This window comes from Drosophila obscura, unplaced genomic scaffold (genome assembly GCF_018151105.1).
Source record: "Drosophila obscura isolate BZ-5 IFL unplaced genomic scaffold, ASM1815110v1 contig_179, whole genome shotgun sequence".
Taxonomy (NCBI): Eukaryota; Metazoa; Arthropoda; class Insecta; order Diptera; family Drosophilidae; genus Drosophila; species Drosophila obscura.
In genome coordinates, this window is record NW_024542766.1 from 1,076,873 (window position 1) to 1,104,362 (window position 27,490).

General features: G+C 42.8%; 1 protein-coding gene across 3 annotated transcripts; it reads left to right on the plus strand.

Moving 5' to 3' along the window:
- Positions 1-268: 268 nt before the first annotated feature.
- On the plus strand, positions 269-27,490 carry LOC111080547 (mucin-16). Of its 3 annotated transcripts, XM_022376225.2 has the most exons (7): positions 10,917-11,222; positions 13,009-13,068; positions 23,564-23,671; positions 24,093-24,291; positions 24,362-24,540; positions 24,601-24,760; positions 24,821-27,490. In XM_022376225.2, exons 1-7 carry the CDS (start codon positions 11,079-11,081, stop codon positions 26,017-26,019), a joined length of 2,049 nt encoding a protein of 682 aa, XP_022231917.2. In that variant the 5' UTR covers positions 10,917-11,078; the 3' UTR covers positions 26,020-27,490. The 3 variants fall into 3 exon arrangements, with proteins under 3 accessions (XP_022231916.2, XP_022231917.2, XP_022231919.2); XM_022376224.2 differs by lacking the exons at positions 10,917-11,222; positions 13,009-13,068 and adding an exon at positions 269-3,013; XM_022376227.2 differs by lacking the exon at positions 13,009-13,068.

Below are 27,490 nucleotides of genomic sequence, written 5' to 3' on the forward strand. Positions count from 1 at the left end.
TTGTTCATATATATGGTGTTCCTTGCAGTAAATCCGTCTCTAATCTAAGTTTAGATAAAGCCTATCTATCGAAAACTATCCGAGAATGTTGTGCAGTGAGCCAGGTCCAAGTGGCGCTCAAAGTGGCATTTTCACCAAAAGAAAAGCCGTATTCAAGTAAAAAATGTAACATGAAATGATGAATACCTGATGTACTTGATGTGTGTGTGTGTTTGGTCAAAGTTGTAAATGTTAAATGTTATATATATATAATGATATATATAGGGACACAAAATACACAGTCAAAAATATTCAACAGAACTAGGCCACTTCCATGATAAGATTCTGTGCTAAGCTTAACTAATACGAGAAGAAGCTGCAAGAAATCATTAAAAAAAAAAACCCCCAAAAATAATACAACAAACAATATTAAATATGTGCATGTGTATATGTATATGTGTGTATAGTATATGCTTTTTGATACCCCATAAAGGACATTAGTTAGACAAAAGAGAGAAAATATGCATAGCAAATTTTACAAATAACCCAGGCAGCTTGAAAAATACTCGAATTATTTTGTTATACTCCCGAGAATAAACAAAACCAAACCAAACCAAACACAGCTCCAGCTACAAGGAGGACGACATGGAATGAGATGAGTTGATTTTGATGTTAATGATGAGGATGACGATAACGATAACGATGTTGTTGATGGATACACACAGACAATACGCCCAAAAGTATGCAATTTGATTGTGGACAGAGAATATTTTTTAAATGTTTATAAGCAGAGAGTGGAAATATTTGTGAAACATATTTTAATAGACACTGAAACAAAAGAGAGAAAACCAAAGATAAAACTGAAGACAAAATACAAAACCTAGACAGCGATAACAAATTTTTTGAAACATATTTTTTGATATACAAAAACAAAACAGAAAGAGACGGTACGGAAAAGTGAACACTGCGAATATGCACAAAACATATATCTTTTGGATAACCCTAGCCTAAGTTGAAGTTGAAACAATATTTTCAGTTAGGTCTTAACATATTATGTATATTTTGATGGTTTCACCACAATTTTTTTGAGCCGTTTCGAATACCGTTCGGTTAAAGCGTAAGCCAGTAATCCAGAGTACAATCATTTATGTCAAACAGGACACCAAAACACACACCACACATTGGCACCACACTTCTCAGACGGGGATCCATACGGGGTACGGCAGCAAGTGTCATCTTTACAGGGATAGACAAACGAGAAACAAACCAAACCAAAGAAAACCAAAAAAAAAACCGAACAATTTTTTGCTAACAATTTTTGTGAAATTCATTTACGAACCGCTTTATATCAGGAGTTGGAAACAAAGTATTTACAGATCTAAAATCAGAAGAGTACTAGAAATATCTGCAGTTGGGGCGGGACTCTAAAAAGAACTAAGCAAAGAGAAAGTGCATCCAGCATCCAGCAACCAGAGTGAATGTCAATGAGGAGCAACAGTAAACAGTAAAGTGAGGTGATAATATCAAAAAGGGGTTACAACAAGGGGAAATCAAAGGTTAGTAGCACACGGACTCACATCAAGTTTTGGGCCCGGCTTAAGTCCAACATTACATACATATATCAGCTATAGAGTAGAGAGAAGCGACCAAAGACTGGTTGCGACCGAACAAACGAACAAAAAACAACAACACATATAAGCCACTCGAAAGAACCGAATGTTAAAGCGATTCAGAGCCACTAGCGTAGTTTGTAACTAGAGGTACAACACCACCCGATCCTAGCCCTGTCCCTTTCCCTGTCTGTCCATCGCCCACAACCATGTATGCAGCTGCTGGTGGCGCTTCGCTGGCCTCGCGCCAAGCGCGTCAGAAGCAGCGCCAGGAGAAGAAAAATAAAATACTACAAGCGAAACTACATCCACCGAAAGCGCCCGGGGCTGTGGGGCTGGATGCCGGCGATCTTGCCGGCGGTGCCTCCACCCCCACCCGCAGCGCGTCGCGCCAGTTCCACCACCTGCCGACGACCTACCTGCGCGCCCCGCAGGCTTTGGGGCGCAAACTGAGCGCCACCTATACGACGCAATCGAAGCTCCTACTGCCAATCGACGAGGGCGACACCCAGTCGGTGCTCCAGCTGCGCATGCACTCCCACTCGCACGCGCATCCGCACGCTCACTCTCACGGGCCGCTGGCCCACGGCCACGCGCATGCGCACAGCCATCTGCAGCCTAGCCACCTGCTGGGGGCGGCCGCCATCACACCGGGACCGCCGCAGACTCCTTACCAGCAGTTCGCCTCGTCGCACGGACGCGTCTCACCGAAATTGGTGCATCGGCACTCGGGCAGCAGTGCCGGGTTCCATCCGGCGGCAGCTGCAGCGGCCGCTGGACAGCTGCACAAATCTGCCACGGCCACTCTGCCGCTTGTCTCGCATATGGATATGGATATGGAGGCGGCGTTGCCATCGGCTGTGGTCGGCGTTAAAACGACAGCCACGCCTACGTCTCCTCCCTTAGCCAGTACTTCGGCGGCCGCGGCAGCGGCATCGGCCGGTGCTGCGATAGAGGTAGAGTTGGCTGGCGCCGCAGCCATGTTTGTACCCCACCATGATGCCATCATTGTAACGCCGGCCACGCCCATGGCCTCGCCGGGCCACGTGACCAAGCTGCGTCGTCCCGGGCCAGAGGAGGAGGTGCCCGAAACGGCTGCTGAGAGGCAACCGCTCACTGCCGGCGAGGCCTACGACGAGGACGAGCCCATGCATCCGCCGCCCGGACAGCTCGAGCGCAAGTGCAGCGTATACCGCATGCGTCGGAGCGATGCCTTCGAGGATGGCGACGGCGACGGCGGCGTCACCGGAGGCCTGAAGCGCCAGCTCCGGGAGCTCCAGTTCAGTACGGGTGTCCAGCAGACCCAGTACGAGCCCCTGCTCACCGACGAGCCCCAGCTGCTGTTCAAGGGTCTCGGCAATGGCCGCAAGTGGCAGATCTGCGCCTACTGCGAGGAGGGCATCTGTGTGTGCGAGCACCTCGAGGTAATTTCCGGCAGATCCTGACCAGAACCAACTATTCCACAACTCCATTTCCGTACGGAATCCGCCTGTTTATGTGTCTCCTCTTTGTGTTGTGCATGCCGAGTAATTGTATTTTCAGTGTTTCAGTATTTAAATGTCATTGCGATGCTGCCCAAAGTGTGGTAAATGGGTTAATGGTAGCCAAGCTCTACAACTAAATCAATGTCTAAGTTATTCAGTGTAGTATTATCCTATTAATCTAATGTATCACTTATGATTTGATGGCACCAGTTCATTTCGAAATTCATCAGTTTATTTATTTTAATTGTAAGAGATTCTGGCATATACAAATATTATTTATAATTGGGAGTAATGGGAATTGCCTTTTTATTGACTGTATTGCCTAGTGCAATTTATAAATATAAACAATATCTGTGTATCTGGTCCATATCTGATGGATGGATACATTTCTCTCTGAAATTTCCCTTGACCTGACAAAATTGAGTGCAATAAATTGTTCGCCCAATAGATCTTTTAGTAGGTATATTTAATAGATTTTTACTCAAACAAAAGTTATTTACTTCTCAAGTTTTATCAATTGAAGCGAAGTTTCTCCTTGCAGTGGGAAACATAAATATATTATTGATTTCATAATTGAAAGAAAGTTTTAAAAATAATATATTGCCGATGGTTTGCGCCTCCTCCCTGAATTCTCTTGCTGACTGTTGTCATATCTCTAATAAGGACAAGTTTGCATTGGCAGGAGTGAATAAGCTCGATATGTCTGTCCATGCAACTTGCCTCCCAACTAACCCCGTTTTGAGGCGATGCCATAACGCCAAGTGCATGCATAACAACAATCCGAGAATCGGAAGTGCATAATGTGCCTTTGTATCGGCCTGATAATGCGGTGCCCGAAAAGCTTGGCAGCCATCGACCGCCCCCGCAGCCCTTTACCGGCCCTGCCTGGCGCCGTTTGCCAAATGTTGTGTAAAAGGCTAATGGCAGCCCGGAATGTGTGTCATAAAAGTGCAAGGTGGAGGCGGCAGCGACTTAAAGTTTTCTCCTTTAAGCCGCCACACAACTCTCGACTCTCGGCACTCGGCACTCGGCTGCTGGCTCATGACTCACTTAACGAGCACTGAATAAGAGACGGAAAATTAAAAAACTTAGCCCTGTGCAATTATTTGGCTTGCATAAGCAGCGAAACACGCTAAACATACGAATATCTACACAAAATAGAATATAAAACTAGCAGAAATTAAACAAAACTCCCGCACAAAAGAAAATCTCTGTAAGCTCGAGCAAAAGACGGAAGTGCCTTGCAAAAAAAAAGAAAGAACGGTTTCTACGAAAAATGTTAAAAAAAAAAAACTAGTAAGAATGTCGGCTCGACTATAGAATGCCCAGCATAACAATAGATTCCACGACCGGGTAAATCTATCTCCAAGAAATATATGGTTGAATAGGAGTGCGAGGCTATGTCTGCTTATGACCCTGATAAGCCATATGGCAGTTTCCTGTTTTGGAATAGCTGAAGTTCCGACAGCCCGGTACATCCATCCACTTTAAGTACCCTGTGTACTCTTCGAGAACTGGGTGTAAAAAAACAAAAGGGGCAACAAGAAACTACATAAGCGAGGAAAGCAAACGGCAAAAGCGAATGGCGGCTGAAATTTATTATATTCTCAGGCACCCACGCCAGCGTCACTTCTATTTCCTCCGTCTCATTCTCATTCTCATCCCCATCCTCATCCTTCTCCTCAGCCCCCTTTTACTCACTAAGAGAGACATAGATCTTAGTGTGTGTGTGTGTGTGTGTGTGTGTGTGTGTGTTCTTCTTGTGTATAAGTATGTGTTTCCAGTGTATAATATTGTGGCAGGGTAAGTCTGTAGTTTTGAACGGGGCGTTCACAAAAACAACAGCTAGTAAATTAGCCGGCAAATAGCGAAAAAAGTATGCGGCAAAATGGCGGACGCCAGAAATGCGAAAAAATATCATCATCACCATTTTGTCCGCCCGCCCACGCGCACGCCCCGCTGTCGGTGCGCCTCGCAAGTCTCGTGAAATGAAAATGGCGAAAAAACTTGTAATAAAGGTGGAAATAAAGGTGGAAAATGGCAATGGGGGGGAGGGGAGCCGGCAAATTTATGAATAAGCAAAATGGCGACACTGAGATAAATAACTGCATTAGCATTAATTGCCTACTGTACTATGCATGCATACAGGGGGCGGAGGGGCTGTGGGGCATCACGGTATAGTTTTTTCTAAATAAATGTTTTGCTAGCTGGATGATAATTTGATCCTAATTGAAACGAGCCCTCTAATATGAAGGGTACTTAAAGCTCTTGTGCTTTATTGTCCTTGGAATGCTCAATAATATTTTCGGAATTTAATCAGTGGCTTCAAGGTTCTTCGTTACTTTTTATAGATTCTACAACAGCTGCATTGGCCGGAATCTATTTTCAGTGCCAATTAGCACTCATCACAGAGAGTCGAACAATGCAATCGTTTTAGCCGTAAATCTGACCCACGGTCAGTCGATTGAGTTCAGTGCGTATCAGCTCTCTGGTGCAATCAACGGTTCGAGGCCATTCGATTGTGATTTTATATATCTATTTGATGAATCAAATCGATTACGCCCAAATGAACAAGATGCCTTGATTTTCGTTGTCCTGTTGTCCCCAATGAACCGCTTGCGCTTGCCCGGGCTGTCCTCGGGACATCGTAATTTAATTTTCAATTACTCGAAATGTCTGCCAAAAAGTGCGGCTCTGGCGATTGTTACTACTGCAGCATGCAGCCTCAATAATTACTCAAACTGTCGCCCATGGCCGGCGCCATCTTCCCTGTCACAGTCCCTGTCCGTGCTCTGTTTTCCAGGGTCCATATCAGTGGGGATTCTGTTCATGCTGTTCCAGTTTTTCACAATTCTTGTTGCTGCCTTGGTAATTGTTTGCCAGGCATGTCGTTCTTGTATTTTGGTTCTTTTCGTAATTGTAACTGACATATTGCAATTGCAGTACCTCACAGTGCCTCCTTCTGCAAGGCATGTCTGTCTCGCAAATGAAGCGATAATCATCCTTGTTTCCACAACCAGCAAACACCAATCACCGATCCAACGACAGTGGCTTGTTTATTGCATTCTGTGCGGTAGCTACATTCACTTATGTGCGGTTGCATAATTCATGGTCTCACACACACAACAGACAACAACAACAAGTCATTGAGAGAGGGATAGGGGGAGAGAAGGAACGGAACCCTTCTCGTTTATTACAAAGCCACATTTAAATTCATTTTCGATTTTGGCACGATGGTTTTCTGCTTTCTTATTGCCCTTCAGCCAACATTTATCTTCGATGTTTGGCCAGTGTGTGTGCAAAGAGCAGCAGAGAAACTTGATTGTTGTCGCTGCCATCGACAATAAAAATCATTTAAAAAGACACAAATTACACCCTGCTCTCGACAGCACAAAAATCGCTTGACATTTTTATGGAGGAAACAATCGAAAAAGTCCCAGCAGTAAAGGCAAAATTCAGATCAATCGATTTATATTCAGCAGTTTATGGCTAATTTTGCAATTGATTGGGGGGGGAAATATTTGTGTAGGGAACAAGCTCCAATAGCTGGCAAATTGACCGCAAATTAAGCTACGATTAGGCCCGCCCCATATTGCAAAAAGCTCAATAACTTATGCTCAATTAACGTGTATTGGCCTAGGTGAATTTCCAGGTGAAACCAGCCCACATTGAGCAAACATCACACACACACACACACACACAAAAGCTGGTAGAATTTCCCACGCAGATACACACCCAGCTACTGGCAGAGTCCCCTGAATTGCTGTCGACAATCAAATAACATGACTCTCAACAAGGACAGTTGCCATTTCTCACGGCATGTGGCATATGCAAATTCTTCGTCGAGGGGCGCCTCGTTCGCCTTTAATTACCTGTAGACAAGGTGCCCGTGGAGAGCACCTCACTGCACAACGGCAGCACCGCACTGGCAGGTGAACAAGTCAACGGGCGCTGTGCCAAAAAGCCGCTGTTCCCGTCAGGTGCAGATCCCACTGTGCTTTGCCATTCACATTAATTAACCCGAGCTGCTACTCAACAACCAGTGCCATCCGAGCAACAGTCGATTGAGGTTATCTGGTTGGCTACTTTGCTGCGGCTTTGCCGGATGCTTTTCATACTTCACCTTTGACCTGCTATTGATTTGGCAGCCTTTAGCAGCCCGCAACCTTAGCGGCATCTAAATGTGAAAGTTGACTTTGCATAAGGAAATAACTTATGTATTTCTAGAGCTGACTGCAGTCTGCTAGCGAATGAAGGTTAGGGGTGAAAGATTGCTGGGACGTTCAAACCAGATGATTCCACTTTAACAGAGTGCGAAAAGTCCGGCTAAAGAATATTCAAAGTGGCAGTGATTTTCTTGCATCATGCAGTCTGACATATTGCATTTTTACCGACTCATAAATGAATCAATAAATACGAAATGGCACAAAAGGAACACAATGGGCGAATGGATGCAGTAAATTGAATGAATATGAGTATCATAATTCAATTTAATGACACGACTGATTCGATTGAAACTCTCTTGGATAAAATCTCTTAAATGCCCACTTAACTTTATGCGCAGATCTGAATAAATTTCCATGTAATGCACTTGACACAATTGGGCATGCTACCCAAAAGACAATATCTCACAGAACAATAGGGCACTTCAGTGTTAATGAAATTTACCATAAAATGTCATATATTATTTGCACTGCACTCTTACTGTCCGCATTGCCATTGGGCAATGGCCCATCCTCTCTCATCCTCGTTTCAAAGCCCGTCATGCTGTACTCTTTGGCAAAATCATGGCACACAAATTAATTTTCATAGTATACACATACTTGTATGTGCTTATGTTGTCAGCGTGCCATTGTCGCTGTTGCTTTTGCTGGCGACTGGCTTCCAAACAGCAACATGTGTAGCAACGCACACAGATACATACATATACTCGTAGATACACAGAAAACGATGCGAAGTCAGTGCCAGTGCCAGCGCTCTGGGTATGTGGATCTGTGCGTTTAATTGCGAAAATGTAGCAATCTTTTAGACGTTACACGCAGTCAGTCTGGGAGTCAGACATGTCAGCGACTGCAGCTGTCTGAGTGTATGGGTGCTTGTGTGTGCCATGTTATTGTCTATTAACGGCCCTGGGACTGCATTGCTGCTTGTACACTACGAAAAATCAGATGAGCTAAAACAGTAAAAAATTCCCCAAAAATGCAACACATAGTGGATTATTTTGAGGTAACAGGGAGTGTATTACCTTTGTGTATTACAAATTTAAGCCACGGTTTCTGAAGTTGCTAATTCCACAATTTTTTAGATACGAGCAAACCATAGACACAAAATCATTATTACTAGATTCTACTTGATTACTGAAACATTGTTCCAAAAAGAATGAAGAAAATAAATGACTCACCCGCTCTTTTCCAGTGGGACTCTCACTCACACTCATAAAAATACGACGTCCCATTACATCTTGGATTGGTGTGTGTTTGAGTCTGTTGAGAAACATAAAAATGTATATTAATAAAAACTTATAAGCGGGCCAAATTCCCTTCTTGATGCATTAAATTTAAACTTATTTTGATATTTTAGACTTAAGTTTTTCCTAGTGTATGTGTTCATCTGTGCGCGTGTGTGGTTTTTGCATGAATCTGTATTTCATTAAAATTTCATCTGCATCGCTCAACGAGTGACTTTTTCCGCTTTGCGCTGTTGAATTATTGAAATTTTGGGTTCGCAGTTGCCAGTTTTGCTTAGGTTGGTGTTCCACTTGCCTAACAAAGGCTTTCCCCGACTGCTGCATTTGCATATGAATTCCGCCAGCTGCAGCTCAGTGGTGCTGTAACTCTCGGCCTGCTGCTGCCCCCCTGCCTCCCTGCCACCCCTCTGGCTCATGTCTGGCGCTTTGTGGGCACGGCTTTCATCTGGGGTGCTCTGCCATTTGAATTATGGCATTGCAGGGCAGCTACAGGGCTTATATGCCATAAATATTTTCCATGTTTGCATTACTCACCAGATTTTTGCAAGTGATTTGCAACGGCCTGGAAACTTTGCACTCGACTTGTCTCAACTTTTCAGTCAAGGGGAAATTGATTCAAGTCGAAGATTTGCCAGAATGCATTCGAGAGAGGCTATCTTCATGAATGAATAATTTGCTTTATGGGTTGGACTCTCATTGTTTGGTAGAGCTATTCATAAACTAAAGAAAAGTCCACGACTGTCTGAAGTAAATTAATTGAATCTTCACAATCTCCATAAGAGTTTTAAAAATGAATTTTAAATTTTCCATAACACAAAGTATTCAATTTTTCGGCCTCCAACAAACAAAATAATAAACATAATAATGCAACAAAACAAATTCTAACAAATCCAACAGCAAAAATTTAAAGGAGCAGCAGAGTTCAGAAAAAACGTTCTTAAAAAATTTGAAAAACTATTCAGAAACCCCAATAGAAACCGCAACAAATGTGATATGAAAAATTAACAAATAACCAAAAAAAATTAAAACAATCAGATCTAAGTAATGTTCTTAAATTCAAGAAAAACGAAGACAACGGAAACGAAATCAAAATGAATAAAGTTTCTGGATGCGACTTTTGTATACCTAACGATAGAAATAAAACACTATAATTACAGTGCAGTGCAACAACAACAAAAAGCTTTAAATATTTTTTCTACCTGATGAAACCTAAACTAAATGCACCAAATGTGATCTAACCGACGAACATTCAAGTTACTTCAACAATAAAATTCGACAACGACATTGCCTTCTCATTGTAGCCTAAAATAAAAAAACTACGTAGCCACTTACGTTAATAACTAGGGTTAAGAAAACCAAATCATTAACCCAATAAGTACACAACTGAATTAGAAGACTTTTCTACGTGCAGCAGTAGATAAATAGGCATAGGCAATGCATAGACTAAGGAGTGCAGAAATATATATATGCGCTTACGTCATAGTGCGCTTACGTTAACGTTACGCCAACGCTAACGGCAACGGTCAATTCATAGATATTAATAAATGTTTATAGCTTTCAATGCCAAGATTCAAACGAAAATGAAATCGCCAACGAACACAATGCTGCGTGACGTGAACGCTACGTAGCAGCACGGCAGAGCACGGCGTTACGTAACGCCGCGTAACGATAGACCAATAGAAGCCACTCAAACTCAAAGACCCACAATCAACGTACAGTCATTGCCATAGACATAGTTCACATAGTTGTAGATCGTGTTTATGTGTCGCCAGTTACGAGTTAAACGCGCGCTATTACGTCACCAAAAGTCGCAGCAGCTGCAGTCGCGGTCGAGGTCGAAGTCGAAGTCACAACAGCGTCGCCGAACGAGACGTCGTCGCAGGTGTCAGCGCAGTCAGAAGCATCATCGTTGGAAAAGCTGCTTCCGGTTCCGGACAACGTCAGCGTCAGTCAGCGTCAGCGTCAACGTCCACATCAACGACAACGACGTAACGGAGCTAGATACGCAGCCGACCACTGGCGATCAACGCAGCCCATCCTCAGCCCGCCACTCAGCTGCGCCAGCCCCACCGCTGACGCAGTTTTTCAACCACAACAGCAACTACCACAAGAACTACAAACACACAGAATATTAAAAAAAAAAAAATTACTCTTTGCTTCTATTTCTATACTCCTCCTCTTTGTGCCTATCTAACGAGCGCTCATTACGTCCTCGAACGTTACGCTGTCGTAGAGAGTAACCGAACAGAACGTAACAGTTTCGGATGCAGTCGACCGACTTACGTGACTTACGTTTAGTTTTGTCGTAATTAAGCTCCTAAACGTAACCTGTGTCAACCATTGATTTTGAACGGTTAAACGCACCCAATACAACGTGACGTGACGTACTGACGCTACCGTTACTCCTCCTAACGTAACCGTAACTGTTAACGCTACTGTTACTGTTGCCATTACCGCTACCGTTACCATTTAACCGAACAACAAGCTGTAACAAGCTTAAGAAAAGAACAAAAACCGTAAAAAAAAAACAACAACAAGATGCAGGCCGCATTGATGCTAAGATCGAAATCTCGGGTGGCGAGAAGAAGAAAGCTACGAAAATTAGGTGGAAGACTTGAGTTGCCTAGTAATGTAGCAACTAAAGAAATAGCTCCATTTCCTCGTTATCCACCTGAGTCATGGGTAATAATATAAAATACCAAACCAAATACCTAATTAAATCTATACCACATTCTCTCAATATCTCTCTCTCTCTCTTTCTGAACCGAAGTACTCAAAATATAAGAAATGAAATACTTAAATTCAGCAAAGCAAAAGCCAAAAATCTCTGCCCCACCCCACCCAAAGTACCAAAGTACCAAAAACTAAAAACAATGAGCGCAATTCCCTAAAAAGTCGTCAAATGAAAATCATCAGCTAAAATGAAATTCTAATTTCCAGCCCTTAATTATCCAACCCGTTAACCCAACCAAACCCACCATCAGACTATCTTTCCAATCTATTTTTCTGCCTCTCTATCTATCTCCCCAGCCCTCCCCTTCTCTATTTGTATCTCCCCAGTTCCGAGCCCAAGACACACACTCTACTGATTTTGATTTAACAAAGCCCCCAGCCCAGAGTTAATAACCAACTGAGCATACGCATTCCTTAAGTAGTGTGGCAACTCTATGCTAGGTTTTACATAATAGAATTCAATTGTTCTCAAACTATTTACTTGATCTTGCAGTTAAACTAGCGTGTGCCCAAACTCTCCCCCGAAAATATAGAACGTAGAGCCGCTTTGGAACGTATACTTAATACTAAATATCAACTCAGTAGCAGTTATACCATAGATACATATATATTTTTCCAGACTAAGAGCTCTGCCAGCCAAAACTAAATGCGCTGTACAATTAGCTTAAACCACCTTTATTCAATTCTCAGCAATTTATAGTGCTTTTGCTCTACAACTACTCTCTGTCCAACTATACCACTCGCTCTCTCTATCTGTCTCTCTCTCTGCTCTCTCTCTCTCTGTCTATAGCTATCTATCTATCTCTGTTTAGCCTTTCTGCCTCTATTTCTGTCTCTATCCAACTATATGTAACTCTCTATAACAGCTCTAATCTGTACAACTCTCTATCTCTTGAACAACTGCACCGACCCCCAACACCCACTCCAAGTAAACCCACCGAGCCCCTCTAACCACAACTCAAGCAACACACCACCCCACCCCACCCCAACACTTTTGCCTACTCTGCACCTGCTTTAATTCCATGTAAAGCCTAAATAAGACTCAATATAATCAAAGACGTGTGTAGTTCTTCACCCACAATACAAACATCTAGTGCGCTCTCCCCTCCCCCCACACACACGCTGCACCCTATCAAACTAGTCGATTAGTACTAAAGAGTATCCCAGCAAAGTGCTTCTAACTATCCCACTAAACCCAACCTAACTCAGATTTCAATTTAACCAAACAAAAAACGAGCTATGAAAATCAAATACAAACTACCTACATAACAAATAAAAAGCACATCAGCCAGTTTATGATTTTCCAACACATTTACACACTTTAATAGCTAACCAACACTGACACATCCTCCACATGTACATACATATATTATGATATTCAGTTCTCAAAAGTTGATTCATGGATCCGTAGCTGATCTTAGGGTCCAAGGATCAACCGATTATAAGTCTGTTTGAAAACACGCACTAGAACCACACAAATCTGTCACTGTCACCGCTCATTCCTCCAATAAAATATTCCCCACACTATCACTTCTGCTTTCTGAGAATAGTACGAGTATACATACATACTTTTCACGTAACGTAACGTAACACATCGTAGCACACGTACATGTACACACGTATTGCGTAAGAGTTCACATCTGTATTATATCTTACGTTCTTGATTTTCGATTTTTGCCTCTGTCGATGCTATTGCGTAATGCGTTATCGAAACGCCTGCCATTTGCGTAACTAGAAAAACACATACGTGACAACGCCACCGGCGCCGCCACAGCCGCCGCCGCCACCGCCGGAAGTAAGTGCCAAAAGTTTCATTTCGTAAACACTCATTTTCAAACCGAAACCCAAACTAAAACTAAAAATTAAAAAACAAAACAAAACAAAACCAAACCAAACGTTTCCTTCCGTTCTATTGTTCATCACGTGCAAGTGTCTCACGTGTTTCTTTGTGTATGTGTAACGTAATGATCACCTGCGTGATTGCCGCCATGCAATTACGTTGTGCCGCTTACGTTGCCGTCTTGCAGTTGGTTGTAACTTGAAAGTACAATGAAAATGCTTGTAAATAATTATCTTGCTTTGCATTTGATCCTCTCCCCTTTCCACAACCACAACATCTGCCTACTCCTTTCTCTATTTCTCACTCTCAAACCATCTCTCTCTCTCTCTCTGTCTCTCTTTAAATGTATTTTTCATAACCTCTGTAATTTTGTAATTTTCGGTTTTTATTTGAAACACTTGCCTTGGTTCATAAAATTTTCTGCTACATTCCCTACGCATTTGCACATGAAATATTTAAAATATTTTTCTTGGTGTGCATCGGTGTGTGTAAGTCCCCCAGCCCAGCATTGAGCATTATGCCAAAACCAATGAAATATTTTAAATATTTTATTAACTGCAAAGCAGGGCCCGCCAAGGAAAAGGTTCCTAACGTCCAAATTGCATTGAATATTTACAAGCATTTTCATTGCCTTGATTTGAACGACCCGTTCCCTGCCGTTTTTTTTAGACTATACTGCAAGAACTGCCAGCTAAACTTGAGCAACATGTGAACAAAGAACCCCTCAAACCATCATTGCCATATCCATGAGCACGGAGAAGGAACACTCACAGAATGTTCCAGTACCCGGAAAAGTTTTAACAAGATTCAAAAACATACATATTTATGAAACGGCCTTCTGTTTGGGATATTTCGCCACAAATTAACGCTATTATTTGGCCATGCAAATTGAGGACAGCCTAATTAACATAAAATCGGCACAATGATTAGCATAAATCAATTTTGAAACTCAACAAGTTTGGCAAACTTAATTTACATACAAAACACATTATGTGCGCGCTCCCTCTCTCTCTCTCTCTCTCATTCTCTCTCTCTCTCAGTATATCAATTAGCAATTAATTCAGCTAGTTTTTAGTTCATTCTGTTAGCTTCAACCTTCATTTGTAGTCATCAAGCAAACAAAGAACAAAAAAAGAACAACAACCATATGAACCAATCAAACGATCAACCAAAAGAAAGTATGCAACATTTACTAACAACCAAAAACAAACCACCAACAGCAACCACAAAAAACAAAAACCCAAAAACAAAAACAATAAACAAACGCCAAACAAAACACTCAAGCAACCAGCATTAATATATAATAATAATAATAATGGTATCAAGTTTTCCCAAAAGATTCTGTAAAGCTTACTTGCCTCTCATTCCCGTTTTCGATCTAGGAGCTCAACTTGATTCAATTGCGAAATTTGTTCCACAAAGCCAAACCAATCACGAAACCCAAAAGTACAAAAACAAAAAAAAAACGCTTTGCAAACATATGTACAAAAAAGAAAAAAACATAAGAAAAAGATATACAAAAGAATACGAAAATAAATTCAAATTGAATGTTTTACAAAAACGGCAAACTGAAAACGAAACAAATTTTCACTTTGACAATACCAACCGATCCGAGTCGGGTCGTGTCGGCTGCCAAAGCGAAAACTTTGCCTCAAATTGAAATGCACATTTTAATTTCGGCCCGAAACCATTTTTTTGTGGAACATTCACATGTTGAAGCAAGCGCTGAAAACTAAAACAAACCCAGAAACAACCAGGGAATACCAACCCAAACCAAAGCATGAAAATTCAGCAAAGAGAACACATATACTGAAACGCGTTTACGTAAACGTATACCCGCAGTTGAAGGGCTCTTTTGGGGGGAAGAATTGTTGTCCCTTTAGTTCTGGGCTCTGTAAGTCATAATAAATATAAAAAAAAAATACCTTTGCAGCGGTCTGGGTAAGTCGGAGTTGGCGTGCTATCTATCTTACAAATACATTATATAAATACGATATAAGGAACTGTTTTTTATGTAGTTTAGAAAGCCTTTGAATCCAGCTATGCCGGCCAAATACCCAACCAATAATAACCAATCATGAAATGACCGAAAAAAAACCAAACAATGAGAGAACCAAACCCCGCCAAACCAAGCCAATTCAGCGCATTCCATCACACTTTGCATAATCAAATATATATATATATATATCAAATTTATTATATACGAAAGGGAACCCAACTACTTTCGTTGAGACGGATAGGCTATCCTTACACATTTTAATTTGATTTCATAGTTTTCATTCCTATATTTATTATCAAGGTTATGTTGACCAAATGTGGCACTTTTCCTGGAAATATTCCCGCCTGAGCTTCAATATTTGCTTTATATGTTGATTTGAGGCTAACTTTAAGATTTTCCTCGTTTTCAAACAAACACACACACACACATATACGACACGATTTGCTTATGGTTTCCTCTACTTTCTCCTCTACTTTTTCTTCCTCAATGCGAAGCACGCACTAAATTCAAAAAAAAAAATAATGACACATCCACCACACACACACACATACACCTTATGTACACGTTTACTGTTGATTTCTTTTAAACGCAGGTGCGCGACATCAATTTATCATGCTCTTTCTCTCTCACCCACCCGAAAAAGCGCCCAAAAGTATGCAACGCTTGCTCAGTCTGAATTACAATGCCAAATCGTACAGACAATTAGGTACAGTCTAAATTTAAGGATCAAAGTTATTGTGAATCACACAAATTTGCCAATTATTTTCCTATATATTGGTGTCTAACAGTCTAACCACAATGCCTTCTCTCTCTCTCTCTCTCTCTCTGTCTCTCAATATATATACAATATATCTGTCTGTTTCTCTCTCTCTCTCTCTGTCTGTAACACTGTCTCTCTGTCTGTGCTGTGGCCCGTGCTCTGTGTGACTAAAAACTTAGTAGCGTGCTAGGTTTAGTAGCTTATACTTACATCTATGTATATGTATATGTATATGTATATGAATATTTATGTACGAGTGTGCGTGCTATAGAGTGTGTGTATGTGTGTGTGCGCGCCATATTGAATACCAGCTTATTGGGACAAACTACTACCACTACTGCTAACCTGTACCCCCGTAAAAAACTGGAATTTGAAAACCAAACAAAGCTATTTTATAATTTTCAACATTTTTCCTTGCATGTTTGCATTGCCCTGCTCGTCATATATAAAATATATATACCCTCTGTTTCACTATATATATGTATCTCTCTCTTTATCTCTGTGTCCCCCTATATATCCTTCTTTTCTCTCTCTCTCTCTCTCTTTGCATATCTGTGTGAAATGAAAACAAATGTTGTTCCACTGCGTGCATTTTAATTGTCTTGTCGGTCTCGCTCTAATTTGCTCTTGCCATCTCTTTTACGCTCCCTTCTATCTATTTTTCTGACTCTATCTTGCAGTCTGTGCATTGTGCATTGCTCGCATGCGCTTAATTATAAACAAGAAATCCATTTAAATTTATTTCATTTGATTTCCCTTTGTTGACTTTGGTTTTTACTCGCATATGTGGGCCAGAAAGCAATTGCATGACATTTATACTACAATTTCTGCAGCGTCGGCAAACGGGCTGCCAACTGGCTGCGTATTAAGCTATTTTTATGCAAGCCAAACCGTAACAACAAAAACAAACACCCAAACAAACAGTATGCTTTGTGTATCGAACAAGCCAATTGCGGACTAACTTACCAAAAGCACATACTCGTACATAAGTGAGCTCTTACCAAAGTATTTTATCCATGAACTGTGCACTGCAACAATGCGTTTTATTATTGACTAACCCACACAATACCTAAGTATACTAATACTACATATCTGTATCTATACCTCTATACCTATACGTTTCCATAAAAGTATTTAATGGTTTATGGCCCTGGCAAAGTTTCTTAGAATATGGTTAAGGGTATAGGAAATGTTGAATCAACCAACGTAGAGTTGCTCAGTTGCGGCCAAAGCCAGTATTCGATAGCCAGTATTGACTGCTAAAGGATTGCGTTCATTACCTGCTCATAAATAGACAGAATAGAACTAAAGACACCCTACAAATTCAGGCCAGACATTGTATATCCCTCAAACTCCAGTCTTCCATCAAAACACTATTCCAATCACTTGTCCCCCCGCCCCACCAAAACCTTTTCGATGTGATTCTTCTCGCTCGCAACCTGTATTTATTCGTGTGGTAAGCTTAGCCATGAAGAGGCCAGTGTAAGTAAACGGTAATGTCACATATCACATTTCAAAACCATCGCTGGAGTTAATCAATTTTTGGATGGGTGTCTAATGAAAGCCTTGGGTTGGCAGCACTCGTACTCGTGTGTGCACTTGAGAAGCTCGACTTAGACTTGGCTGCCTCTGTCAACTTGACTTACTGCCATTTGTGGCCAAAAAGTTTCAGCTGCCATAGACTACTTCCTCTCTGACGGCCAAAAACAACAGCAAAGAGAAAAAGGAAGGAGAGTAAGAGCTCCGGAAAGCCAAAAACTTTGCAATCCAATGAAATGCAATCGAATGGAACCAAAAACCAGCGACATGCATTTTCCTTTCCTCTTCCATCGCCTTTCGCTCATTGTTTTTCCGCCTGAGAGCTGTCGAGTGTCGGGTGGTTCGGTCCCTGGGTCTGGTCGGGTCTGTGCTGTGCTGTGCTTGGCGCAGCACTTTAACAATTTTATTGCGAACAAATTATGTAGCATATTCTTCGGAGCTGCAACGCGCTCTGCCACACTTGGCTTGATTTATAGTGTCGTCGCCAAATGTGAAATTGAGCGCGGAGCAGAACCTGATCGATGGCTTCTGCTGACTACTGCACACGCTTGATTTTTCACAGTTTCCTTGAGTTTTCCAGAAACTAGAGGCATAAATATGTATATGTATACAAACATATGTATGTACATACATGCGTTCAATTAACTCTGGACTATGGCCGATCGTTTGACATTTTCATTAGGCAAACAAAGAGAAGAAACTGGGAAACGACGTTTACATTTCATGGCCGGAAATCCTGCAGCAGAAAAAAAAACGAAAAGCTGAAAGAAATGTCTGCTTCCGTTTGAAGTCCAAAAAACCCGTGCACACAGGCACACACTAACACATACGCACACACCAGTTCGCATTTAGCCACAAAACGACTTTAATTTGCGGTGCCATGGGCGCTGTAGCCCGCCATTCCAAACCCACATCCAGCTGGTCTGATTTCATTACACAATCTGCGCTTAAAGGCCAACTTTTTTTTTTGGCTTCCTCGAGTTCCGTTTGGGAAACTTCGCCACTTTTCTTTGTGGCTTTGCCTTTAAATTGTTTTGTTGGCCACCCAAGCAGATTTCTCCGCTTCGGTTTCCTGGTCCTTGAATTGGGATTTTCGTTTGTCTAGATTGTGTGTGCCCTGTGCACGGGCCCTGTGTGGCATGGCCCATGTGTTGCATGTGTTCACATCGATTTGTGCGTTTCACGTGAATTGAATTTTAAATCAAACAAATTTCGATTATATATGCGATAAGAGATCTGGGGCAAGCAAATCAATACAAAAATGATGGAAAGTGCCAGAAAACAAGACTCAATCATTGTAAAGCTTTGTAAGCTTTACATCAAAATATTTTGTTTTATGGTTAAATATATAATCCACATCGATTATCTTTCATCGATTAACACTCCGCTAATTCCAGGTCAATAACTTCTTCAATTTCAACCAATTTCTACCCAAAAAGCTCTTAAATAATTATACGAAATCCCTTTTTAAATTTGAACTGAAACACCTTTAAAAGGCGGGCTTTTCTTTGACTTTTCTGACCTTTGATTGGGGTTTCACTCTGTTGTTGGTTTGCTCTCGGTTGCTTTGAAGTGTCCAAAGCGGAGGAGAGCCCCAAGGCATTTTGTTGTCCTAATGAACTGTTTTTTGGTGCTGGTCTGAGGCTGGACCGTTTAATGCTGATTTGTGTACCAAAAATGTGCTGCAAAGCTGCTCCACATTCGCCCCATGGCCCTGGCCATGTGCCAGTTTCGGGACTCACACACTGAGAACCCCAACCGATTCGCCGCATAAGCTGTGGAGCACCTTGAGCCTCTTTGCCTCCGGGCTGCAGGACAGTGGCAAGAAACAAAAGAAACATCAACACATCGAAAGGAAGGGAAGCTTGCGAAAGTCGGTCTTTCAGTGTCATTTAGTGAAATTGCCTGTAATGTCTCTGTCTCGATGTCCATGCCTATGCCCGTTCCCCTTCCTCTATCTGTGTCGGTGTCCCTGAATCTCCGTTGGCTGCTGCTGCATTGTCTAACCACAGCAGAGCATTAGCTTTTCTTTCCTTCTTTACGACTTGGTCGTGTGTCAGTTCCAGCTGCGGCTGCTTCTGCTTCTGCATTTTTCATTAGCCTGCGCACTTTTTTCCAGCCACGTTGTTTGGCGCTCGGCCCACCTGTCCAAGCATCCCGGCAGACTAGGATTCCCTCTTTCCTCTCCCCCAACCCTCTGGCGATGATTTTTCAAGTGCATTTTGCACTTGATTCTGCGCAGCTCAGCTCGAATCGTTGCCTCGCCAGCAGCTGCATAATAAAATTGTACACGGGCCAAATTGCCGGGACTGTCGACGCCTGCCTCTCCAGATGCTGTGTATGCTGAGGATGATTGCGACTGCACAAGGAGTTCTACAGATTTGTTTTCAATTTCCCACAGATGGAATGATATGTGGGAAGATGCTAAAATTATATTTAATTGAATCACAAACACAACAAGTGATTTTTGGATTTATTTTCTAGAAATTATAAATGGTCTTAAATTATCCACATTGCTCTAAGTTTCTGAAAGCAACGAAGATAGATGAAGCTACAGTACTTAAATAACCACCCCAACTGCGATGAAATATTTAGCCTACTCAAACATCGATTATAGCACGTTAATTGTTTCCACATATAATGGCACAATTTACCACAAATTAACAGCCTGGCCAGCACTTGGATAAACAACAAACAATCAAAACAAACAAAAAATACAATCAATAAGCCCAAATAAATTGCTGTCATTAATGGCCCGCACTGCCGGGAGTTCTGGGAATTCGACGAGTACATGTTAATTTTCGACGCCGACAGGCAATTGCAGCGAAACAATTTATTATTACACAATGGCAGCAAAAATCAATGGCGGTAATCAGAATAGAAAAAAGAACCCCAACGCTAGACTGAGCTGTGCGCAGAACTCAACAATTATCATTAATTATAAAGACATTATTGCGTCTTCTGCTCACTTAATTATAGATTAATTTGAGAGGAAGACAAATTACGAATAAGTGACTTGAGTACCCGAAGCTTATCAACAAAAAAGAAGAAGAAATTTGCGTCTTACATATTTGTACTCTTTTCGGAGCTGTTCTTGGTTTCTTCGTCGTTCCTGCTGTTCCCCGTTCTGCTTGTCTTTCGCTGTTGTGTTTTCTCGTGTTGTGCCGAGAGGGGTAACGATGTCCGATCACTTATTTAATACGATGCGGAGTCCATGACCGTCTAGTTTCGCATTTTGATATTGAGTTCCTAAGCCGCTCCAGGCCCACTCTCATCATGACAGCATGACATGTCATCTCTCATTCTTTCCGCTGTCATTAATCCGCTCTCTTTGGGCTTTGCTCTCCGTATGTATGACGTCTGTCATTGATCGACTCTCTTCCTCTCTGGGTTCTGCAGATGCCCGCTCTCTCTTCACTCTCTCATTCTTGCCGCTGTCATTAATCCGCTCTCTTTGTATGACGCCTGTCATTGATCGACTCTCTTCATCTCTGGGTTCTGCAGATGCCCGCTCTCTCTTGGTGACGGCTGTCATTGTTCTCGCCAGCAGTGTTGTTTTATCAGAGCTTCAGGTTAAGCTATGCTTCAAGTTACTTTTGTGTTGTTGTTCTTTTTAGCTGACTTTTTAGCGTATTTCGATTTGCCATTAGGCTTCGTACAAAAAAACCATAAAAATGTTTGGGCTTTGTTTCTTGCGGCAGAGAGGAAGAATGGCTGGCCCTCTACTCCACGCGGTGGCTTCCGTGTGCGCGGTTCATTAGCGTTTTGTCGCCTCCATGCCTCCATGCACAGGGCCAGAATGAAAGCATTTTCGACGCTTTTATTTTTGTTGGATTTTATTCGCTCGCATTGCGTGAGCTTCGGGCTTATTAGCAAGAGTATGGGGAGCAAGGGAGCGCTTGCCACACACAGTAAAAATAGCAAACCTACAGTGAATGGACGGCCATAGATATGGGCTCTTCTTCTTCAATGATTGAAAGTTGACTTTGCCAAATATTGAACAATGCCAAAGGTGAAAGTTTAATGAACACATGGCGTGTGCGTGCTGGCTCGGTCGAATTAAATGGCAAATATTTGCTGAAAACTTTCAATGTGCCACGTGCCCCAACAAGCGCTTGTGCAATATGAATAATTTGCAACATTTTTATGGATGAATTATTGTATAATTTTCACTTTGGCTCAGAATGCCTAAAGCACTCCCACACACATACTGCCCCAGTATATCTGACCATCAGGTGGGGGTCGGAACAAAATATTTTGAAAGCCTCCTCTCAGGGGGGCCGCTCCTCTTGCGTACGTGCGTTGGCTTTGACTCTCTGGCCTGTTCGGTGCCCTTCGGTGGAGTCTCCTCGCTGTTCGTCAATCAGCGTCGCAAATTGTTGATTACACCTACATTAAGTCAAGGGCAGGACAACAGTTACAGTAACAGTTATGTGGAGCAGTCGATCGATACTCCCTTTCGCCAGCTCTGTTCCTCCCCCTGCACCATCCTCTCGCTTTGTGTGACTGCGATTTTGCACACGAAAAGCAAACGAAACCAGAAAACGTGGCTTTACATACAAAAGTCCATCATACATACATACATAGTACATACATATATCATGTATACGTATGTACACATGTATATAATCCAACTATATAGTCGTATATATCTGTTGGTTTCCCTCCGCCTCGGTATATAGGACACTCTCTGTGAGTCGTTTTATTTGCCTTATTACTGACACGCAGCATATTTAGTAGCTGGCTTAGTAGCAGTGACTTGTTTATAGTCGCGAGTTGCGACTCCCCCACCCCATGCTCCCCCCAGGCTCGAATCGAACCAAATAGAGTCGAGTCACTCATTAGGATGTCTACATGTTGGCAGCAACTGCACGTGCATGTACATTCTGGTCTGTGTGTGAGTGTACCTGTGTACCTGTATATGTGTTAGCTGAGGCGACATTGACTTTTGTTTGTTTGCCTCGCGGCAAGTTGTGTGACAGAAGTTTACTTTAGAAAGGCAAACAAATGCAAGTGTATTACGTATGCGACGAGATGGCTACATTTGGCACTGTTCATTAAGCAAACAATTAAAAAATTATTAAGCCTTCAAGGGTTCAGATCTCCCAAGCATCCCAAATATACAAATACTCTTTTTACGTGCTCAGATCTATAAAGTAAATATAAATATGAGAAAGGCTACATTTCAGTTCCAACTTAATGTTAATTAATAGTTTTTTCTTGAGCAGTTCTTTGACTCTTTTCCTATTTATCTTTAAATATTATTTTGTGGGCTGCTCGATTCTTTATATATAATTTCAATATACATATCTGCATGGCCGGGCCGACATGAGCTGGAGAACTTGAGTTTTGTTTGCAGTGGAACCCCCAACTTTTGGTGCGCTTTGATGTTTGAATCTTACAGCAGAGGCATGATGATTTAATGCTATAAATACTACCATACCATATACAATATACAATATACGATGACATGTGTCTTGCCGTGTGCCGCCCCCCACAACCGTCTAAGTGTTTATCTTTGTTTATCATTTTTGATGTTCCACTTTTCCAATCTCTTTCTGTCTCCCCCCCTCTTTATGTCTCTATTCTTCCATTAATTGTTGTTTGACTATTTTATGTTTTCAATCCTAACTGTTAATTGTTTACCTCCATGTGTGTTTATGCCTTATAATAACCGAACAGATCTATCAATCAATTGGCTGCCAGTTAAATATCTAAATTTCCTATCGATGTTGTAATTGATGACGATTCCCAGAGAAAACCAAAAAAAAAAAACCAAAAATTAATTTTGATATCGAAATTTGATTGCTTTTGCATTAGACGTTCGTTACTCTTGTGTGATGAGTTGTTATTTGTATGCTTTTGAAAACCAAAAAACCAAAAACCAAATTCTTTATGTATTCCCCATACCCCCCAAAAACCACAAGCGAAAGCCGATCTCACACAGCCCAAACTAATCACTGAAACTGTATATATTTTCTATGCATCCGCCCCCAACACCACACCACCAACCAACCAATCCAAACAAACCGCTACCGCAACCGCAACCGCAACCACTGTGTGTGCTGTCGTCGTCGTTGCCTTGGTGTTTGGTCTCCGTGTGCCACCGTGTGCTATCCGTTGTCTCTCGATCTCCATCACGAACACCAAAGTGCGCCCAGGGACGAGCCGCATGGTTGGAGCGCGGCCGACGCTGCAGTGTCCAGGATCAGCAGCAACAGCAGGCCACCCTATCCCGTCGCTGGGTGAAGCGCAACCGAGTAAGTCCCATCCATCCACCAACCCAACCCAACCCAACGCCTGTGTGTGTGCTGTGTACATGTGCCGAGCGGCGATTCAATGGCTAACTACATACAATATGCGTATATATCTGTCTCACTCTGCTAATTCTTCCTTCCCTGTCACTCACACACACACACACACACACACAACTTTCTCGATGTTCAGCGCATTCTCCGATAGCTGGCGCAGCAAGATAAAACATAGAAGAAAAGCGCGTTCAACATTCTCATTTTAACTGCGATTTTCATGACCCCTGACCCCTGACCCCTGGTCCTGACCAACTCAACTCAAGGGCTATACCAAATATAACATAATAATTCTATACAATCTGATTTACATTTTCCCACACCTGTAAGATAGGTGCCTGCCTATTGCTGAAATAATATTTTCCATTGACAGATTCAGGACGCCTCTTTGGGTGGCTCCTCGGACGATGAAGATTTCCTGGGCGTTCTGCGCGGCCCCAGCACCTTCGCGAATGCCTTCCTCTACGTGGGACTGGGCACAGTGGCGCTGGGATTGGTCATAGCATTCGTTGGAACCGGCGAGAAGGGCTTCAAAACTGTGGAACTAAGACTTATAGGGCCCTCCCTCATAGGCAATATAACAGTTGACTCTCTTCTCCGATTTGTATTCATACTAAAGCACGCTCTTACGTATCCTTGTAGGGATTGGCCTGATCTGTTGCATTTTACGCATCCTCTTCTGCATCTGTCCATCGCACTGCATCTCATCCAGCAAGAAGGCGCGCAAGAAAAACGGCAACAAGATCGATGCGGATCACACAACGTCGCTGCTCAGGAACGAGAGCAAGCGGGTGTCAATTGCCCGTGGAACCAGTGTTCAGGTGGGGGGTTACCTCTGCCAGCCATAATCGAATTAAATCATTAGGGAATATTTCTTGCAGCCCAAATATCCTATAGCCCACAAGCGCAGCCAGAGCAAAATGCTCAATGAGGGAATGGAGGCACTGCGCCAGATAGCCACCACATCGCTGTTCATGCAAAACGATCAAAAGACGGCCATCAATCGCGTGGTGCCCATTATCAACGAGCCGGACAGTGGCGGTAAGTGAATTCATCCGTCAATTTGATCTGATTAAAAGCATTTGTGAATGTTGCTTGCAGATGCCCCACTGGAAATGAAGAAGCTGCAGACGGCGCTCAGTGCCTGCGAGATGAGTGAGGAGGAGCAGGAGGAGAAGGCCAGGCAGCAGCGGCAGATTGCCAAACGTACAACAACAGCCACAACTGCCGTAACGAGTAGTACCACCAAAGACCCAACCACAACAACAATACCGACAAAAGCAGCGAGGGCCACGACTCTGAGCACCGTGGACGAGAGGCCCGACAGCAAGCTGGTGCGGCAGAGAGTGGCCCTGCAGCAGCAGCGACAGCAGCCACAGCAGCAGCAGCAGGTGAAACAAGAGCAACACCCGGCACAGCAAGTCAGCAAGTCGCAATCGCTATCCTCTTCGTCCACGGTCAAGGATTCGCTGGATGGGATGGTCGTTGTAGAGGAAACCTCGCTGATAGACGCCACCAGTGTTGCCACGGGCACAGTTCCAGTTCCAGCTGCAGCTCCTGTTTCAGTTGCTGCATCAGCGCCTGCCCCCTTGCCGAGCAGCTGCAGTACGGGAGCCATACCCAGACTCAAAACCAACAACAGTGTATCATTCACCTCCAGTCAAGCCACGCGGCCGGGCATCTCGACGGGCGCCACGCCCAAGACAACGCCCACCAGCGCCCGGCTGCCCACCTCGCAGTCACATCCAACGAGCTATGATCTACCCCCCGCCCTGCCGCACACCTATTCCGCATCAGCGACTGTCCGCGGACCCCTAGGCATGTCCATGAGCACGTCAACCTACGCAATGCCCACCAGCAAAGTGGGTCCATTAGCCGCAGCCGCAGCCGCATCCGCAACCTCATCCGCATACGCGGCCATGCCGCCCACCACGACAACGATCAGCCTGCTGCCGCTGCCGGCGCCACCGACAATGGCCACGGCGATGCACAGTATCCCAGGCCAGGTGCCGGAGGGAGGCACCAACACCACCACCACCACGCACACCGCGAGTCTGAGTCTGAGCTTAATGCAGCCAACGCCGATGCGGCCGTCATCGGCGTCGAGCATGGCCATGTCCACGTCGTCGTTTAGCACGGAAAACAAATCACACCCGTCATCCGCAAGCACAACAAGGGGGCGTGGCGGCCAGCTCCTTGCGCCGCCAAAAGCGTTGACATCTACATCTACGGCATCGACATCGACATCGAGTAAATGTGAGCCGGAATTGGTGCTCAGTCCGGCGAAGCTGGGCCAGTAGAGTAGAATTGTGAGGCTTAGTAATGATCGATATTAGTTAGCTACCAGGTGTACGAGTGTGTGTGCGTGTGTGTCCGAGTGTATATGCATGTGTATGTGTGTACGTCTAGGTTCTATTCTGTGTGAATGCGTTAGTGTATCTGTGTGCTAGAGCTGTCTGCATGAGTGTGCGAGATTGAGGGAGAAGCAAATGTAATTACTTATGTACTCTAGAACTATCTTTTGAATGTGCCACAAGAAGAACTAAAAACAAAAACCACACACGAATATTCAACTAAAAGTCATGCTTTGAATTCGAAACACTCTGAAATTGGGAATCAAACTCAAGTCAATCGCAAACCTGGTATCCCATCGGGCTTCTGGAATATATGTATGTACAGATGCTCGTAATTCAGAATTCGAATTCAGAACACGGCTTGATATGCAATATGTATCTCCTGTTCAACCAGAAACAGCTTTCGGTGTCTAAATCCTACACATTTCCCCCGAGGCTTTCTTCTTTTATAATTCGCCGTCCCGTTTGTTTTCTGTTTTTCTATGTCAACCCGTTGCATGTATCCCCATGTGTCTGTGGCAACAAGCTTTTCCTTTCCAATGTCCGTCGTGTTCCCCATGCTTGACGTGGCCCAGAACAAAATTTGCCAACCCGCGCTGTCCTAAACTATCCCCAAACTTAGCCAGGGTATTATAAAGTTTGTATACCAAACATATCGTTAACTCAATACGCGAAACATAAATAATACGAAATAAAATACATATATAATTCGAGGAGAAAAGTGAGCGGAGAAAGACGTCGCATCTAAGCAGATAACAAGGAAAGAACACAGAGTATAGAGCTATGAAACTATAAAACTAATTAGATATGTATCCCAAATTGGAATGGCGATGCAAGTACGGTATGTAACGCAGATAAAGGCGGCTATATGTTCCAACAATGCCAGGCATTTGGATATGTGTATTCAATAAAACCCAAACCGAAACCCAGAGAGTTCAAAAAGTATTAAGCAATGCTGTCTGCATAATAAAGCAAAGCAGGAAATAATCAAAACACAGTCGGTGCAACCAATTACAAATTAAAACAAAATTAATTCTGCATTCATTTTTGGTTCCGAAAAATGTTTTCCATTTCAAGCAATTTAAAAAAAACAGTTTTGGTATTCACATTTCGACTTTTTTCGTTTTTTGAGGCTATTGAGAAATTCAGTGTGAAATAATTGCTTGCTCTTTCAGCTGCTAAAGGTACGAAATAAAAAATATAAAATAAGCAGACTACAATAGACACAAATGTGGCCATAAAATATAAAAAAACAAACAAAGAAACAAAACAAAACAAAACGAAAGAATCAATGTTTAACATATTGTGTATGAGGCATGTATTGTACAGCAACCAAAGCAGCAGCAGACTTAGAAAATTATAAACAAAATTTATGAATTAGTGTGTATGTATTCTATATGTGCAGAAATAAAAAGAA